Raw genomic sequence first — 20,590 nt, forward strand, 5'->3', positions numbered from 1 at the left:
CTCTCTCTCTGTCTCTCTCTCTCTCACACACACACACACATACACAAAATAGTTCAAGCACACTTTACAAAATTAATCTCTTTCTCATGGGAGCTCTTTACATCTAATTCTCAAGTTCTATTCAGTGCAAGGAAACACTTGTTATAAATACCACCACCCTCTTCATTTGCTTATGTATGCAATGGATAACTCTGAAATTTGTGTCCAAAGTAAGAGGTGCATTTTTAAAGCTCTGCATAAGAAGACACCATTGAAAATTCACATCTACCACCTAATAAGACATTGTGGAAAATTCACATTTACCAATTGGGGCCATGGATCTTGAAGTATCCGTAATTGTTAAATGGTGGAAATTATTAATAGAGACAATGATGGGTGTGATTTGGGTTCATGCTAATCTTACCTAACTCTTATATTTTACATGCCAAAAGTGAAGCAAAATGCACACTTACAAGGAGGAAGACCAATTTGGTGAGGTACACTTTTAACTTTTAAGACCTACCAATGGTAGTTATTTTGTGTGTGCTAACCATTATTTTTTCTGTTTGAGTTGTATATATTATGGCTTGAATAAATATTGTGTGTGTGTGTGTGTGTGTGTGTGTTGGTTGCACCTTCACTTGGGCTAGCTTTGCAAATCCCTTATTTATATACCTCACATGTAGTGATCTTAAACCCACATATAAAGGATACATCCAATAGACCAATGAATAAAGAGAGAGAGAGAGAGAGAGGTGTGCCATTAAAGGTTGTCAATGAGCTATGTTGAGAGATAAGAGATAGTGTGACTTATTAATACATAGCACATGTATTATTTTTCATTATTAATATATAATATTAAAATATTTAATTTTAATATTAAAAAATTAGTCATCAATATCTAATCTAAGTTTATCTTTTATATATACATATATATGACATTATACATGAATGTGTGTGTGTGTGTGTGTGTGTGTGTGTGTGTGTGCGCGTGCACGTGTGTGCTCGCACGTGCGCGCGCACACACACACTCTGTGTGTGTGTGTGTGTGTGTGTGTGTGTGTGTGTGTGTGTGTGTCTGTGTGTGTGTGTGTGTGTGTGTGTGTGTGTGTGTGTGTGTGTGTGTGTGTGGAGGTGATGGTGCACAAGTACATGAAACGTACTAGGATGCAAAGTGTCCTAATTGTTTTATTGACATTGGTGCTTTGAGCTTTAGTGCAAAGCACCAAGACAACACCAATGCAAAGCACCAGGAGAACACTGGTGCGAAGTGCCAGGAGAATCTAGGTGTGGAGCACCTAGGAGAATGGTAATGCATGCACTACTTTTACCCAAAACATTGATATACATTGCAACACATTCTAGCAATGCCTCCTCTTCTTCAACATCCTTGATTTGACAATGCTAAGGTTCCTCCATTTCATCCATTGAATTTTCAACCTTTAGGTAGGCCTTTGCAATTATCCAATGCTTTTTTTGTATGAAGTAATATGCAATTCTATTACATATTGAAATATATTAATGTTGATCCTCAAAGGGATATGTCATACATTCCTTGAGAGCAAACCAAACACCACGTTACATATATTAGCGTTCTTGGCAATCCTCTAAAAAAGACCCAAACTTTTGTTGAAGGAGTCTTGTATACTTATAGAAAGGGCCTTTCCTTAGCCATTGTGTGGATTGCCTTAATTCTGCACATCCACATAGCCCTAGCACAACACTTCTAACCAACATCCACATTTTTATGATTACTCATTCAATGAGCTTCAATCTAAACATTTTTCCAGCCAACATTACTTTTGGGGCTAGCTTTGTAAATTTAAGACTTAATGTTTTTTTTTACCACATTAAATAATAGGTTAGCACTTCCATCATACACTTTCATATTAGATCTATATATTTTTTTGCTTTTGAATCAAGTGATGCATAGAGTGAGTCTCTGAACAAGTCAATTAGAAAGGCTTTAGCAGCTTCTTGTAGTGCAAGGAGAGCCTGGGCAATCCATCGATCAGTTCGATCCACACTTGAACTATCGACGAAGTCACTCATGCTATTTCTAATCAGTATATTCTGCATTGTCTCCTATACCTTTTGGAATGCAGTCTTTTGTATCAAAGGTGTGTGGTCTTCTCATACTAGCACATCTCTCTAAGGGCCATTATGTCTGGCTTCCATCAATGCTTGCGATAGTGGTGTGGTAGTGGTAACAGCGGGAGATTGCTACACAATGGCAGGAGCAGATTTGCCTTGCTCTTTTCTATTACTGCTAATGATGGTTCTCTGCTTCACTTGGTTTGCAGGACATTGAAAATTTCATTAAGCTAAAGGAATAGCTGCTTATTTCTATTGCAAGAGTCCAATTGAGGGCTGAATGGAATGTAGAGGCTGATGGCCCATCGTCCCATTGAGGACCGAGAGATTGGTTGCGAAATTGCCGTATGCCTTCGAAGTGTTATTGCAGAATATATTGAAAGGACTTAGGAGTTAATTGAAGGAAATCAAGATTGCACTTTTCTTAGAATGAGGAAAGGAAAAGTGGGGAGTACCTTACTGGGCTTTCTTAGTTACTTGAGGGAACGAGGGCAAGATTGATTTGTTTGAGGTAATGTCAAGCTAATTCTTAAGAACTAGATGGAGAAGAATGTAGGAAATTAGAGAACATTAACCATGCTCAATGCCTCTTTTAAGACTACTGGCCAAAGTAATAGTTCTTTGAGTCCACTTTTTGCCGGTAGTTTCTCGTTCATCCTCATCAATAGGGGTTTGTGCAAGGGAGAGAGTATACCTGATGTAGTCCTCCAATATGGATTTGATAAGGCCATGGTTACTTGAATAATATGATCAGATTAGTTGGGTCTTCATCCTGAAAGTTCTAGAATATTTGGGATCCCTTGATCAAAAGCTAAAACAAAGGTTCTAATGATTGTCATAGATGAAAACCCTGACCTAGAATTTGGGATATGAAGCAATAAAATGGAGTAACATATTCAGGTGTCTAGGATCTAGACTCATAGATTGTGATTTTACCATGACATTGTAGCAAATATATACCTCTGGTTGGAGGGAAAGATCAAGGATTCTCCAACCAAGTGTTATCACAACCAACTCTTATTGAAACACATGCCCTCGATTTTTTTATGTGGCTTCACTATTCATCCCTCAATACGACATGTTTGGGAGAAACGAGAAATTTTTTACACAAATTGTGTGTGCAGACCTAAGGAATTGTTTAGGCAATTTCTACAGACTTGGATTGAGTGAAGAAAGATGCATTCATTTTGTTGGGAGCAAGTTTAAAGACCAACGAAAGATGTAAGTGGATTAGGATTGGAGCTTTTGCGTAGCAAAGCCAGAAGATTACGCCTTAGGGTAAAGGGGCCAATAAAGTGACGTCCTCCAAAAAGAAAACTCACCTCACCCCAACTAAGTGGCAATCTTATAAAAAAAGATGTGGTTTTTAAAGCTACTATTCAAATAATAAATGATCTTATTGTGAGTCAAAAAATTGAGCCATGTAAATCTTTTTATATTTTGGAATTTATAAAACCTTAAAGCAATGCATCTTTGAGCGTGTCACTTTATTGGTCCCTCATTTTCACCCCAACTAAGTGACAATCTCTAAACATATCTACAATATTATTTAGTGTATATTGTTGACGTTGAACTTGCCAGATTCTACAAGTAAACAAATTTGGTTCTTCTTTTTCAACTTTATTGAATTTGGATAAACCATACATTATTCCAAATTTGGTTAATTGTTGTGATTTATGTAGATGTGGGAGAATTTAAATTGGGAGGATAACCCATTCTCCAAGCCAATGTAGTGAAAACCAAAGAAATGGATGTATTATAGTGGTAAAAAGCTCTTGTTTTAGTCCCAAAACATCATCTTTCTAATGCACAATAGTAGTGGTTTAAGAAACCTCAGAACAATCAAAAGGTTTAGCACATCAAAGAGCTTTACAAACTAGATGTTCTTAGCTTCTTATGAAAGGGAGGCCAACAGCAGTTACAATCAAAGTTGATGGAAACCCAAAAATTATATGTGATCCAAAAGTTAGCTCATAGCCAAGAAACTGTGCTTTCCTCGCCTGCTCACTCACTATGAGGTTTGCAGCTGATCCAACTAGTGTGAGATTACCAGCAACAGTGCTTGCCCATGCTAAGATAAGCCATGCTCTTGTAACACTGGCACCGGTGGAGGCTGCAGACTGTGATACTCGTGACCCCAGTAATAACACTGCAGATGCCACATGTCTCTAGTTAGAAACATTGGGAAGTTCTCTGACATGCATGCTTCAATAATTTTACATGCCTCACAACTCTTATCCACTAAATTGCTTCCAAGCACGTTAAACACTATGCTAACCATTTCTGCTTGACATCTCCTTAGAAGGATTAAGTGTAAAATCATCAGCAGCTATGTTTTCAGATGGGCGTAGTTTTATAATAATAATACCAATATATGAATGCCCACAAGGTATGTGGATCCAATTTCAACAATTCCGACCATGCAGACTGACAGATCAAAAAAGACCACAAAATGGGTGTGTCCTTCAAAGATAAAGCACAACTGATCAAGATAAAGGCAATGAGGTGAACTTAGATCAACCCATATCATTAAGTAACTGGGAAGGTCAGGTTTCAAGTGTGGAAGGGGTAAATCTTAGACATTGTAACAATCATATCCTGAGTATTCAGTATAGCACATTGTATTTGTTTGGAAACATTTAGCTCCTGTGAAGCAGATAAGTGATTGCTGTCATGAAGCTCCTGAGTCCCAGGTTGTCATGCAGCTCCTGAATCCTGGGTTGTCTGACTAAAATCCCATGTACTCATTTTGTTTTTGTGGCAGTAGTAGTTTACCCATCTAGTTGTGGAATGTCACACAGCATAGCAGGGACATGTTTCAAGGAAACTTCCATCCCAGAATTTTCACACAGAATCTCAGGTACATTTTGATGTCCAATCAATAGTTAACACCCAAGTGAAATAGGACTCATAAAGCTGGTTACACTACAGGCCTTGTAAATGTTGGCACATCCTACTGTTAGAAGAGTCCTTTAGAAGTTTTGATGTTCGATATCCATATAGTATATTGATGATTTTCATGCTTTGTATGTGAAAAGTATATTGGCTTTGACATCAAGATAAGCCAGCTTTCATGGGAAGTATGCAAAACTGAAAGAGATTGCAAAAGACAGCATACGTTATTAAACACTCTATATTCATGTCTAATTGTAACTGTCTAGTCATCAGCCACAGATCGAGTCATCATACCAAACCATATGTGCTATCATGACAAGTAAGCCCAACAGTAGCAGTGCCATACCAAACCATAAGCATGTTTCTTATGTTGTAATATTCTGGTATAGTTTCTCATGTTCTAAGCATGTAATATTCTAGTATAGTTTCTCATGTTCTAAGCATGTAATATTCTAGTATAGTTGCACATGTTCTAAGTATGAATGATGCGCCTTTATCCCTTTTTTTGACTCGTTAATTAAGAGGCATTATGATGCTTGCATCAATCTTCTCAAAGCAAACCATCGTTCTCTAAATGATTCTAAAATTAAACTCGTGTCATAATGACATGATATGGCTCCTCTTTGAGATATTATAATCTCTGAGCATTTGATCCTCATTGATGATTGTTGATCTGTCCCCTCTCACTCTTTTTCTGTTCTTCTTATGAAAATATCTTTACAGTCAAGCAGTGGAATCCCTGCAACACTGCTGTGAGCCACCAGTCCAGACCAGGTGAGAGCAGCACACTCACATGGTACTAGTCAGGAAGATGTATTATCACCTGCTGAGAAAACCATTGTGCGTCCTAGCCTCACTGCACCAGTTCCAGATCCAGGGCTTACTTCAGAGGCACATGAGCTCCCCATCTGCATGAGGACGATCCCAACCAGGGTTCTCTTTTGGCCACGCCTCTAGTTTTAAGTTTTCAAGTCATTTATTCTTTAATTCTTTTGTTACATCCTGCTTTAATAGCATTGCAATGGATAGCTTGTCTCATAGATCTTACGAACTCTTTAGATTTGTTAACATTACTCTACCCCCACACCCTTGCCCCATATTTCCTCTTGGAATTTCATATTAATTGAGTTAATGTTTCAAGATACCCTGTTTGTAACTTGAATCTTGAAACTGTACTCTGAGAGGAGGTAAATGGTTGACACCTGTGTTTCTTGTTTCAATACCAGAATAATGTGTATATTGTTGCAGCTTTACAAACTGGGATGGGTAGACATGTTATTTTAATAACATTCATCTACTTTCTATGTTTCTGGAGATGGCTGAGAATTTGCAATCTCCCACGTTTGTGTCAGTTGAGAGCCTGACCCCTTTGATTTGACTACACAACTACTGTTCATAAGATTTGGCATGCACATAGATTATAAATTATGTGCAATACGTGCAAGCAAACATTATTTGGTGACAGTATTCCAAAGACTTTGGGACTCACCAGTGGGTACATTGGAAGCAACATTAGACAGCACAATCACAACAAGGCTGAGAATGACAACGCCAGTAACATTGGTGATGCGTGCATTTGGCTCCACAGCATCCCAAAAAGTGCCTGGGATACCAGTTGCATTGAAACCATCCACAGTAATAAACATTCCTGCAAAGAAGACTAGAAGTAGGTATGATACCTGCATAAAAAGTAAGAGAAAAGTAGTCATGACGAGCCAATAGAAACTGCTGATAGTATCCAAAGCAGTTGATTCAGTACTGTCATAAATTTCTAACTTGCTATGATAAAGCCAAAAAGACTGTAGAGATGTCCTGAAATGAAGTCAATGGACTGATATGCCAGATGAAAAAACTTTTTACATGTGAATTGCCATGTGTACAGAAACAATGTTAAAGGAACCTTGCAACAACCAGGTGACATGTGAAATGTTAGATATCAAAGAACCACTAAAGCGTGGCACAAGCTAGAGAGAGAGAGAGAGTGTGTGTGTGTGTGTGTGTGCGTGCGCGCATGCACGTGCAAACTTTAAGTTTCTCTAGTTTCCTTGTCAGTCATATAATTCAATGGTGCCTCCTGTAATGTCAAGAACCACTAAAGCATGCCAACTAATTACTGTATATAGTTCTGTACTCAGACAGCAATCTGCCACCTCAGCACCATGATGTGTAGTCTTGCTTGGAAATGCACTGCAGACATTTCTTCATATGTCACAAAGGGATCAACAAATTTTTTTTAACAAGTGTTTACAATAACACTGTATCTTCTACCTTTGCTAGACAGCATAAGCAATATCAAAGCTCTACCAATCATGCTCTTCTCTGATTGTACTTCGATTTTTCTTCCTTGGAGTTATTTATCTATAAAACTGGTTTCATTGCATTAAAATTCACATCTGCATTTTAGTTATTCTAGCAAGCATAGTACATACTTCTGGGATCCTACCATCTAGAATGAAAAACCAAAGAGAATTCAGCAGTAGATGTCACACTATTTTTCATCTGAAGAATAATTTATAAAAGTAAAGACACATCAGTTGAGTATCAGTTCAATTCAAAGGCGCATGCCGCTTCCAAAGTTGAGATTTACCTTTTCAAGGCTGGGTCCAGCATCACAGAAATCAAGAGCCATGAGTGTCACAGCAGCTGTGAGTGCTGTCCATGATAGATCCAAACCATACAGGAGTGCTGCAAGCATAGCAGTTGTCACAAAATACACAGAGCATTTCCACAGCCTACTTTTCCACACACCGACTTTATCTAGTGATAGAGAGGAGACCATCCTTGAGGGTGAGATTTGCTCAGGGTTTGATTGGTGCATTTGTATTTCACTATCTAGAGGTAATCTGCATTCGCTTATGGTGGAATTTACTGGCAGGGAAGTCTGATGCCCTTGCAATGATGATTTCAAATCACTACCTTCTCCATCCAAATGTGACATGCTGACCTCATTACCTTGATATGCACCTTTTGTTGAATCAAATGGTCGAATCACATCCCCCATTTTCTCATCTAAAGGAGGCTTCTCAAACTCAGAAGTCCTGATTGCATCATGTATAGGTGGAGATTGATTGTTTTCATTGAGTGCTTCTGAACAACTATCATGACATATCTCTGTTGATGTCTCAAAATTTCCAGAGTGAAATGGTGCCCAAGGAGAGGCAGTCAGTTGATCTTTAGTTCCAGTATTATCTGAATGAGAAGAACCACCTCTTTCTAAGTCTTTGACTGGAGACAATTGTCTCCAATAGATCAAAAGTAAAAGAGCAATATTGACTATGACTCCCAAGAGCATAGACTTGTATAGACCAAGAAGGAATCTTCCAAAAGATATACCACTCTGAACAGCAATGACTAGGTTCTGAGGGTTTCCTATGGGTGTTGCAGAAGAGCCTATATTGGCACTGCTTGCAAGTGCAAGTAGGAATGGCTTGGGAGGCAGGTTCTTCTGCCGACAGAGCTTCAAGACAAATTCTGTCAAGACGAGGCAGCAAGTATCATTGGTAAACAGGGCGCTTGCAAGTGCACTCATAACACAGACTCTGGCGAGTAGGTCCCAGCCACCCTTACTTTTCCATGAAAGCACATCACCTAGGTACCTGAACATATCAGCTCTTTCCAAGTATACACCGACCACCATTGTGCCAAACAGAAGGCCCAATACAGAAAGATCGACGGCACCATATGCCTCACTTGGTGAGTCTACTTGAAATACAACCGTAAGGACTGCACCAGCAACAGCTCCTGCCGTGCGCCCGATAGGAAGGAGCTTAAAGGATGGAAAAACTGCCAGAATCCAGAAAACCAAGAAGGCAACGGTGCCCAAAACCACCACACGGATTGGAGCGAGGCCCATAATGTAGGGGCTTAATGTTTATACCTCGATGGGCAAGAATCAAGTATTTGACCTCGAATTGTCAGAATTCCATAGTATCCCAACCTTTGTCAAATCATATTAAATCACAATTAATTGGTCAATAAAATGTGATACAAATCTGAATGAGCATTAGAAAACCATTGACACTTATTTCCTGCTAAAGCTCCAAAAAGCGAAGGGTTATAATAAATGGACTGGCACAATCACATGGAAAAATATCATGAATTGTATCTCTGATGGTGATATTTTCAAACAGGACCTCGAGCCTTCAGAGCCCCGCACAAACAGCCAGGGTTTCCTGTGAGAATATGATAAAGATGCAGCCTTTCTTGTTTCATCTGATCATAATTGGCTGGAGGACCTCAAATACAATCTCACACATGGAGATTACTGGACTCCAAAGTGTGGGGATTACTTGACTTCAAGTGACTTCAAGATATTATATTGAGCAGGATGAATCAGATCAAGTATAAGTGAAGATTGCTTCACTCCGAGCTAATATAATCATGAGCAGCTGATCCACAACTCCAAAAGCATCATGTGAATACTTGGACTAAATAAAGCATGAACTCCACAACGTCCCCGAAAGCAATGTTATAAAGCCATGAAACGACTAATGAACGGCCAGCTCTTGGTTGCTTGTTTCCACAGCTTGTGCTATTATTCTGGCCTCCAGAATATGTGTGGGGATAGGCTGACTGACAGAGTCTCAATATAATATCTGTCTCTTTTGGACAGTCACTTGTTATCCGCCTGCAGTCTCTCTGATTCCTGCCTCTCCTCCTCAGGAATATAATGCAAATAATACCAAAATTCCCTTGCTTTCAAGGTTTTCGCTATCTCGTCCCTACAGTGTGCAGTACTGCTGCTCTCAACGCCGGGCACCTGCCACCACATGCTGGCTAGACGACGTTGGTGAGCGGGCCTCTCTCTCTGTCTCTCTCTCCATCTTGTATTGGAAGTTTATAAGAAGTAGCTTTCGGCACGCAAGGAGGATGCATGAGGAGAGGGCGCTCTCTCGGGAGAAAGAACAGGATGACGATGGCCCGGGGGGGGGGGGGGAGGGGGGCCGAGAGATTCTGAAGATGAAGAAGAAGGTGACGACGATGATGGATGGATGATGACAGTGAAGTTGAAGGAAGGAGCGATGGCAGGAGAGAAGGGAGGCCTCGGAAGGTAACCAACAAAGAGAACACAGCCATCTCCCGTTATTACAGCAGAGGACCTAGTCACGAGTTGATTTACTTTTTGTTCGTTTCTTTCTGTTCCGCTGTTTCTCCTCATAGTACACACACACGCTCACACACACACACTCTCTCTCTCTCTCTCTCTCCCCTTTTTTTCTGTATATTTATTCTTTTTTCCCTCTATTTTTTAATATATTCTCTCTCTCTCTTTCCTCTATTTTTCTGTATATTTATTCATATTTTGCCTACATATATTCGCTCTCCCTCCCTTTTTCCCTCTATTTTGGTATATTTATTCTCTTTTTTCCCCCCTAATTATATATATATATATATATTCTCTCTCTTTCTTCTTGTCCTTCCTCTCTCTCATTGGCACGTGCATGAGATCACCCACGTCCCCCATCGCTTTACACGTCTGCATGATTGCTACTGAATTTTACTGGAAACAAAATATTTTACCAAATTTGCCACCAAGACTCAAGAGTATATACTAGAATATAACTTAACAATTTGTTAGACTATTATGTATGGCCAATCACTTACTCCAATCCCCTAGCTTTTGGTTATGCATGGCAAGAATCAATAGTACAAGAATATAACATCTCGATTTCTTACACTCTTATATAGATATGGCCCCCCTTAATATAATGCAACAACTATCCTATGAACTCGTGACCAATACTCCATTCCAATGGTTGCTTTTTAGTTATCGGTGGGACCCACCCTAAACCAACCTTACAAAAAAGCTATTTTTAAAAAATAAACCTTCATAATACGTGTTATCAACTAATATAATATACAATACACTATACAACAACTTCCTTTTTTAGCATATGTAGGACTGAGATTGACCCAAAAGCTTACACAAAAAAGCTTTACTACAATAAATGCCTAGAAACTGGCAAAACCTACACATCTGGACTAAGCATAGGTGGAGCCACATGCAGATCAAACTTCCTAATACATGTTATTGACTGATATACTATACAGGACACTCTACAACAACTTCCTAATACATGTAATCGACTAATATAATATATGGTACACTCTACAACAACTTCCTTGTTTGGCATACATGGGATCAAGATGGGCCCAAAATTTTGCACAAAAAGCTTTACTGTAATAAATGCCTAGAAGCTAGCCAAACCCACACATCTTGGACTAAGCATAGGTGGAGCCACATGCAAATCACAAGTTTATGGGCCATCGCTAATGCTTGGCATGAGGTCGCATGTAGTGAACACGCTAGGCTAAAGGGGCTAATAGAGTGTCATCTAAGAGACCCCCATTATAATTTTCTTTTCCAAATTAGTTACCTAAATGTTGTTTAATAGTGAGACTATATATATCGTATGGGGCTCCAAAAAAAAACTTTAAGGGCATTTTGATATTTTTATCATGCCTACCTAATTATAAGTGAAGGGTTTATAAAAGGGTGATAATTAGGGGCCACTAGAGTGGCACTTTGGATGCATTGTTTTAAGGTTTTACAAAATGCAAAATATAAAAAATTTACATGGCTTGATTGTTCGACTCGCTTTAATCTTATATGTAATATGAAAAAATTTATATCATAAGATTGACTAACTAAAAAAGCTTCATCATTTTTACAAAAAAATTGTCACTAAATTGGAGTGGAGCAAGTTTTTCTTTTGGGGGGTGTCACTTTATTGGCCCCTTTACCTTATGTTGACTAGTATGGATGGTCGTCCACATTCAAGTGAGGGGAGTTGCGATGTCGACCAATGACTTGCCAAAAAGGTGGATGGACCTAGTCCTATCGATGGGTCACAAAGTTTGACTAGCTTTTGCAACATACATGGGAAAAGTAATAGTAGTGGTCCTAATTTTGGACACCTCTCTTGATTTGCAATCTCAAAAGCAATAAGTATCAAAGTCCACCTCTAGGTTGCTCATCAATCCTTTCATTGAAATCTCTCCAAGAAATCATCGTTGTCTTGTTGCATGGCTGAACTCTTAATCTTTTGTAACTCGAGCAACTAAAGTCATTTCTTCAAAGTTCTTATAAGTCCAAGGCAACTTCAATCATTGCACGTGACAGACTAGTTTTTAGGCCTAGTAAACTACATAGGGGTTTCGGGTATGGGCTAAGGTCACTTTAGAGTCTCCCACCTGTATGAAGGGATCCATGGCACCATAGCTAACTAGCTCTATATATTTGTGTGTTAGTATCTCTGATTGCTCTTAGAGATATTGGCTAACTTAGGTAGATGTAGCCTTAGGGCCATTTGCCAAATATAGGAATTTGCCTATATCCTTTGCACATTGGGCTAAATGTGTCGCTTAGCTAGATTTTTGTTAGTTACATTGGACCACACATAAGTTTAGTAAGTGCTTTGCATGGCATGTCTCTTATATAGTGCATAAGTAAAAAATATTAGTTACATTGAAGGATAAAAGAAGGCAAAAATCTTACTGGAAAGTCTTGTATGTAGATTGGATAAGGTAGGTATTCTTCAATCTCAAATGTAGAAGGAACTTAGAGCTAGGACATGTGCATGTATATTTCACTTGTGAGTTTGGGTAGTTGTATTGATTGATGTGAGAATGGTGTAATGTGAACTTGAGGCATGAAAATCTTGAAACTTGACAAGCCCGATGTCATAACTTGAAAATTTCCCTTGAAACTTAACAAGGCCAATATCATAACTTGAAGACATCCCTTAAAAAGAGGTTACTATATCAAGTGGGTGTAATAGATGTGTCTATGTCCAATCCATGAAGGTAAATTCTCTCTTTGCATCAAGCAATTTCTCTCTCCTCTTTCTTACATCTATGCACCTACATGAGAGAGGTCCACACATTGTGTCAAGTTTTGTGTGACCATGTATCCTTTAATTCTCATAGTCTATTGCATAGGTGTAATAACTTGCATGAGGACTGACTCTTGAATATTACCAACCTCACAACATTGACAAATAGTTGCAACTAGCACATGATTTTGGCATTACTATTCATGACATTTTATGTGATAATGTTGATTCAATGCTTATTAATGACACTTTATGTGATAGTGTCAATTCAATGCTTATTCAACTAAGCTTTGTTACATGAAAGCATCCTCATCACAATCAGTTATTACAATGAAAACTTTGTGAACTCCACATGTTATGTGAGAAGTGATGCAAAATAATGGAGTTTAGGTGGACTAAATTGCTATATTTCATTAACATTCACATAAATCAATTTTGATTATAGTTGGACATGTAGAGTAGTTCTTGTAAGCGCCACCAAATCATGTGTTGGTTGTGGACTAAGTAGATGGGCAATGTTGACTTTAAGCATTTGATAGCCCCTTAAGAAGGGGTGTAAGAGGAAGGGTATTCCTTGTATGTTGAGCTAGCCACTCGTGGAAAGTTTTCATCATGCAAATGGATTGAAGTGATGCATTTTGACTCAACCTTAATTATATAAAGAAAGGTTGTGTATATTTATACCTTAGAGTTTAGTGTAAAAAATTACATGGCACAGCGAACAGAATCTGACAAAGAGATAGAGATAGAGAGTACACAATAGATAAGAGGAGAATTAGAAAATTTCTTTAGCTCCAAACAACAGATACAAAGATGTCTCTATCCACCCGTGCGCTTCCACTGTGAAGCTTAGATGGCGATCTAGACAGAAGATAGGTGAAGAGCTTAAGGCTAGCTGAAACAACTCTGACTGGGTGAAAGATAGATGATGGATGACTCTGAAGGGGTTTAGCTTTTATAGCCCACGAAGGCTGTTGGATCGGCTTGACCGACCTACCATATGAGCCTCCACAAGTCAGCCAGGAAATATTTCCTTTATTGTTGGGCCGGGGGCGCTGCCCCTGGACCCCTGCCGGGGGGCCCACTGGCCCTCTGGGTCCCCCCAGCCAGAAGCCGCTTCCGCGGCCCCCGGACCCCAAAATAGGGGCCCCTTTTAACTCCTTTACCCCGCAACTCGATGCAATGTGCCTCGAGTTGTTACCAACTTAACTACTCAATCCAACCCAAAGATTAGACCCATAATGGTCACCTTTTTGCCATCCGATCACATAGACCTCATCTGATATACAAGTCACGACTCAACCAATATCCGGGCTCACATTTGACTTCTCCTCATAATGGGGGACTTACAACTTTGAGCACCATGGATCATTGGTGGCACCTTATGAGGGTGGGGCATTGAGCATATCTAACATTTAGAGCACATGTATCTTCTAGATGTGTTAAAATAATTACTCTGAGGCTCATTCTGGGATTTTCAAGCATCAATTTGTTAACCATCAACCAAAGTGGCATGTTATGTGATCAAAGATTAAGGAATATGATTGGTGTCAAAACATGTTCACTTTTTATGATTATAAACATGTTATTTCACATTCTTTAATATTTTATAATGGCAGTGGTTCTTATGCGATAAGGTGTATCATAATGCCATGAAAATTAACATGCTTCCATAAGGACTTTGTAGACCTTTAATTCATATGTACCCTAGCTCATGCATCATTTCATTATGAAAATCTATCTACTTAGAGATCTTCGAAGTGGTTCTATATTTCTTGTCCTTAATTCTCAATGTTTCACAATATGCCCTAATATATCCATCATGCACCTCATTGCCTTTCAAACCATGTATAGCACACCCCATCTAGAATTCACCTACCATTTCATAATGTAATTTAATCCACTTGTAAGTCTTCTAAGTAGGTCTATATATGTCCTCAATCCTCCACCTCTCAATTATAACCCAAGAAGAACAGTGCACTTTTTGTGTGTGTGCACTCCTATTAGAGCCTTAAGCATTCCAAGCTGCCAACTTGTTCAAGGAGGAGTGCATGCACACACATGCATCTAACTAGTGAATTGGAGTAAATTAGGTTCTACTTTGATTCATCACGTAACTTTGATGATAGTCAAAGTTATTTATTTCAACATGCAACTAAGATCTTTTTAAAAATCCACTTATAGTTGCATTAATATCTCGATTCTAATAAAAATATACTTAGATGGAAATAAATATTTGTGCCATTAGAGAAGTGTAGCCCAAGTTTCGGACTGTTTGGACTCATGCACCCATGAAACTCAACTTGCACCCAAATTAGCTGAACTACGACCCCATTGGCAAAAATGAAATACCTTGGGCTTGGAAAGGCCACACTTGAAGGCATTGTTTGTCAAGGTTACTTATACCATTACAAGAAGAAAATGTATCAAGCAAATTTTAGGTAAGCAAAATTTGTTACAAAGACTATCTATAATTTGTGTTACAAATACTATCTATATTGCACAAAAATTTACTATAAATTTGCATCTTGTTGCATTTAGTCCATGTTGTAGGATATTAGGTAAGCAAAATGTGTTACAAAGACTATTTATAATTTGTGTTACAAATACTATCTATATTGCACAAAAAATTACTATGAATTTGCATCTTATTGAATTCTTACCATGTTGTAGGACATTTTAGGACAAGCAATTTTCACTTGTGTATGTGAACTTTTGTTGATAGCACTACCAAATTCCAAGTAAATCCATTGATTGTGACCCTACCCTATTGTGTATCCTATGTGATCATTTTCCTTTTTCAACTTTTCACACTCTTCATAACTTCTAAAAGTGTTCACATGATGATTTGTTGATCTTTGTGAGATGAGAAGTTAAGTACGTTGTCTCACAGAATTTACTTGGGGGTTCGTGAAAGTTGTTCGCTGCATGGACACTTTGAGATGGGAGAATTCAACAAAATAAAACTTATCCAAAAGAATTTTGAATGAGAAATCAAATTCTTGATTAAAAATATTGACAAGTTAGAGGTTGAAAAGACTATAAAAGATTTTTGTCGGATTTGAACAAAAGATTTTTGGGAAAGATAATGATGATTTCTCATTCTGAGAGAGAAGAGAAGAAGGTGGGATGTCAAATTTAATGGAAATATTTTGGATGAAGCGAGGAGCACCTAGCTCGACCAACTCAAGCCACTCATCATAAACAATTCGTGTTGGAAACTTGGATGTAGGCGAGGGGCTTAAAGCTCATCCTCAAGCCTTCTCTTCTGAATTTGATGGCAAACTTTGAAGAAGGAGAGGGATACAAGCTCCACCTCCCGAATTTGAAGCGAGATCTTCAAGGAGACGAGGGATGCAAGCTCAACCTCTACTCTCTCTCTCTCTCTCTCTCTCTCTCTCTCTCTCTCTCTCTCTCTCTCTCTCTCTCTCTCTCTCTCTCTCTCTCTCTCTCTCTCTCTCTCTCTCTCTCTCTCTCTCTCTCTCTCGATTTTATGGCAAGATTGAAGAGGGCGAGGGATACAATCTCCACCTTAAGCCACTCCCATATAAGGTCTTTAAGGAAAGATCAAGGAGGATGTCCCCATTATATAGTTTTTCTACACGTGCTTTTAGCTTTAAAAAATAAAATAAAAGCATAAGGCTTTTAAAGCCTTAGCTTTTCCTTAAGGCTAAAAGCCTTGATCATTATAGTCTAAGATAAAAGCTTATGGACTACTTGATGCTTCATGCCCTATATGGCCTATGCTTTTTATCACCACCCTCTCAAAATATGCCACCAATGGCTCTCGTCAACCCAGCCGTAATTAGCACCAACTTGATGCAAGCCATCCAAGACGACTCTAACAGCACAACCATAGTAGCTTTATTGCACATGGTGTTGCAATTTCCTCCTCAACATCGCTATGAAGATCAACGTTAAGATTAATTGCATTGCTACTTCTCAAGAAGGATCAGCTAAATGTGTAGACTGCCACCCAACATTCCATGCTAGTTCAGTCTGTGCTTTGCATTGCCTATAACATCCAAATTTTACGTTGGCTCCAAGCATCATAAAACTCCCCCTTATAGCTACCATAATATCGCCTTATTAAATTTTGCTTTAGACACTCTCCTCCATTATCTATGCTAAACTCCCCATGGCTACTCAATCTTTCCGAGATCAAGCAGAGATGCGCACATATCAAAAACATCAGCCTATGAAAAAAAAATCACCATCTTCCTATGCTCAAATCCTCCCTCCAAATTGGTGCCCCACAGGCATATAGGCTCCTCCAATCAAAACACCTGCGAAGATTCACATACAGTAAGTCGATTAATTCGACGAGCTTCTTCCACAAGAATTCCCATAGTTGTAGTATCATCCTATACTCAAAGTGTAGGAACCAATGACCTTTAATCAAGTCTTTGCTCGTCAACTCTGCGCCATCTACCGATTTTATTTGCTTAGTCTGCAATGCTGTCCGATTATGAATCTAACAGACCAATTGGCTGTTTGGACTTGGGTTCGGATTTCGAGATATTTCCATGCTAAGGATATGATATGATGATGCGAGGCCAAGTGAAGTTGCAGCTTCCGAACATATGAAGGAGCAATGACAATAGATATGTATGATCAAGCAGAGCATCATGGAGCTACCGTCAAGATTGCTAAAATTTTAATGGTTGCTTGTCGGTGGAAAATCCTCCCCCTCATGGAAGCCATATCTATGTAATCGGTGGACTCCCAATTTATTGGACCAAGCAGGCTCTATAAGCAAGCTGCATGAGTATACATGCCAATAACAAATTCATTCAACTTGTTGCCACAGGAGCTGCATTGTGATATTAGGCCACATATCAATTTTTTGCTCCTCTCGGCTTAGAGAGCTCTTGAGTGGGCTTTTGGCTCACCTGTGTTGGAAAATGATTTCTATTTGCTGCTTCAAATTTCAACTATCAAATTTTTATGTCCCTTCTACACATTCATCATTTGGGAGTACACATACAAGTCATTTAATTCCAACAAGTCTTCTTCTCTAGATATCTGTAAGTCAATTTGGTTCCATTCAGGGTCAACGAATGGCTCAAACTTGTAAACTTCTTCGAATAGGCCAGCGACTTCATCTTAAAGCTATAACAAAAGATCTCGTTCATCTGCATCCAAAGAAAAACAATCGGAGCTATTGAGCATATCTGTCTCAACATAAGGAGAGGGGGCCAAATCTCCAGTATCAAAGGGGTCAGAGTAAGTTGTAGAGAGTGTTTCCTCTACTGAAAGTTTTTCATTTGAAGGTGACATCTTGATGTCTTCTGGCTCAACCTTCACAAAGAGCAGCTCTAAATTTGAGGTTGGTGTCCTTTGTTCCATTAAATCACTTCCACATGCAAATACGAATGCATTCTGAATGCTATTTTATAATATAGAAGTAGACTCCAAATCTGAAGATCATGTTTCGGTTTGTTCATTGTTTCTATGTCATTACAACTCAGCCTAAATGACTTTTCCAAACTTTGTAATGACTTGATCCTCACTAAAGTTATGGAAGAAGTTGTCAATTTGGTGGGTAGTAATGTGTGGCAGAGAGTTAAACAAAATGGGGCTCCAATTTCAATACAACATGTCTCATAATAAAAGGATGAAGGTATCTCATGTTCCACTCCGTGTTGCCATACAAAACACTTTGGATCATCACATTGTATGATGGTACTAGCATCCATTGAGCTACCACATGGACATTGAGTTTTACTTTCTCTTGGAGCTGATTCTGTTTGATAGGCCTGCAATAATGGACTCAAACTGTCTTTCTCCAACCATTGTTGCCAAGCTATGTTATTGCTTATCAAAGGCATGCTCCATGAGTTTGCTTGGTCACTTTAGCACTGCTTTCTATTGTCTCTAGTCTTCGTGTAGTTCATGGGCTTGTCTTTATGATAGCAAGCAACAACTTCATGTCATGTTTTCAATGGGAAGAAGTGGCTTTGTTAGTATTTTCCTTGGATGGCGGTTTCCTAGTGTAGAGGATCACTTCTAGTGTAGTCTTCTCAACAGGCAAAATCCATGTTTCTCAATGTCTTTGAGCCTTCAAAAATGGATACCTTCTTACGACATGTTTTTCCATACATTGTGCCCTAACAAAAATATGCTTTTAGAGAATTTTTGTGCCCAATCATTCATGCAGTTTGCAAATTAAAAACCATGTAATGCAGTCATTCAAATGATGCTTTCACACAAAAAATTATGAATGCACTGAAGAAATTGTGCCTAGCCTTACTACATGTGCCCGTGTGTTATGCAAAATGCAAACAAAAAGACACACACAATGAAAAATAAATTCCTAATGATGCTGACTAATGTGTTCAAATTCTCGGTGAAAAACTCCACCCTTGGGTTTGTAGTGGTGGACGTGCAGTGTCACGACATCGTTTTATTCTTTTGGTTGCAATTTTCTTTCTCTTTCACAAGTTGAATTGTCATAATCTAGTAACTAATTTCTCTTTAGATGTAAAATACACATGTACATTCACTACTTCACATACTTGTACCCATGACTTACATTATGATGTGCTTGCATTTTGGCTCACACCACTCATAATGAACAACAAATGACACGTACATATTCAAAAAGCTATGGTCTCTTAGCAACACTTTCTATCTGGCCATACCCTACAAGCTTCTTTTTCTCCCTACCATCAACAACATTGTCAATTTATGTGCATCAATCCCCATCTTCAAGAAGCACATAGAACATCAATGCTTCCAAACTTTTGACGACTTTGAAATAGTCCTCTCAAAAGGTGATCTTGATTCAACCTTAACACCAATAATAAGCTTTCTAACTTATGTCATTTTACCTTCCTCTCACAAGTGTCCAATACTTTGATTAGACTTTGTTCCATATATGTGAGATAAAAGAAACAATATCTCATTTTATTTAAGGATTCATGTCACGTCTAGTAATCTCTAACATGCCATTGTAGAAAGCTTTTAAGACAATTTTTAGCCTATTTACCTATTTAGGGTTCACATTAACATGTTTCATGAGTGGATAGCACAAGCAATATAGTAGATGAAATTTAAATGTGTATTGATAATAGCATCTTTAAAACTTTCAACATAAATAGAAGCTTTCAACACAACTCTTTGTTGGTGTCAACTTCATGAATTTTCTTTTCTGTTGCATAGTCATAAAACTGATCAAGTGGAATAGTCTCATGTTGTCCATATTTTCACTTGATGGAGACAAATGAGATTTTTGAGAATTTTGAGCTTAGACCCATTCAATAATGAGGGAAATCTCAAATCGAAACTATAATAACATATTTTGATGATCCTGAGGTTCAAAGTTCCTTTAACATTTCATAACGATATGTCCACTTCCTCTTAAACAAGGCCTATAGTTATGAGAACGCTATCATTCTCTATGGTGTGCTATAACGCTCTTGGAAAATGCCAAAAGTGCATATTGTACAAATCTAAGGTCAACATTTGCACAACAAGTATGTTCAAGTGTTCATTTTTACATGTTGATGAGACAGTGGTGGACTCCATACATTTGTGACGTTTTCACAACAAATGATTTATGATTTATCACAAACATATATTTATGAACTTACTTCCTTTCATCTCAATGAAATGCACACATCCAACCATGGGAGATATGTTGTCCTTGGATTATCAAATGCTAGTATGCATTAATAAACTTTTCAATGTAACTCATACCCATACGATATGGCATAAAGTATAGATGTATCTTCTAAGAGGTTGATGAAAGGATAAAACTTTTATTCATTTTCCTTTCTTCAGAA

General features: G+C 38.4%; 1 protein-coding gene across 2 annotated transcripts; it reads right to left on the reverse strand.

Annotated features, from left to right (window-relative positions):
• Positions 1-3,889: 3,889 nt before the first annotated feature.
• LOC148033921 (silicon efflux transporter LSI2-like) lies at positions 3,890-10,049 on the reverse strand. 2 transcript variants are annotated; one of them, XM_087681902.1, is made up of 3 exons: positions 7,556-10,043; positions 6,458-6,647; positions 3,890-4,222 (listed from the first exon to the last, which is right to left on the reverse strand). In XM_087681902.1, the coding sequence occupies exons 1-3, from the start codon at positions 8,819-8,821 to the stop codon at positions 3,960-3,962; spliced, it is 1,719 nt and encodes a 572-aa protein (XP_087538028.1). In that variant the 5' UTR covers positions 8,822-10,043; the 3' UTR covers positions 3,890-3,959. The 2 variants fall into 2 exon arrangements, with proteins under 2 accessions (XP_087538028.1, XP_087538029.1); XM_087681903.1 differs by lacking the exon at positions 3,890-4,222 and adding an exon at positions 4,252-5,163 and having other exon boundaries at positions 7,556-10,049.
• Positions 10,050-20,590: the final 10,541 nt, after the last annotated feature.

This window comes from Lygodium microphyllum, chromosome 7 (assembly GCF_053477565.2).
Source record: "Lygodium microphyllum isolate KBCC chromosome 7, Lygodium_microphyllum_v1.1.10, whole genome shotgun sequence".
NCBI lineage: Eukaryota > Viridiplantae > Streptophyta > Polypodiopsida > Schizaeales > Lygodiaceae > Lygodium > Lygodium microphyllum.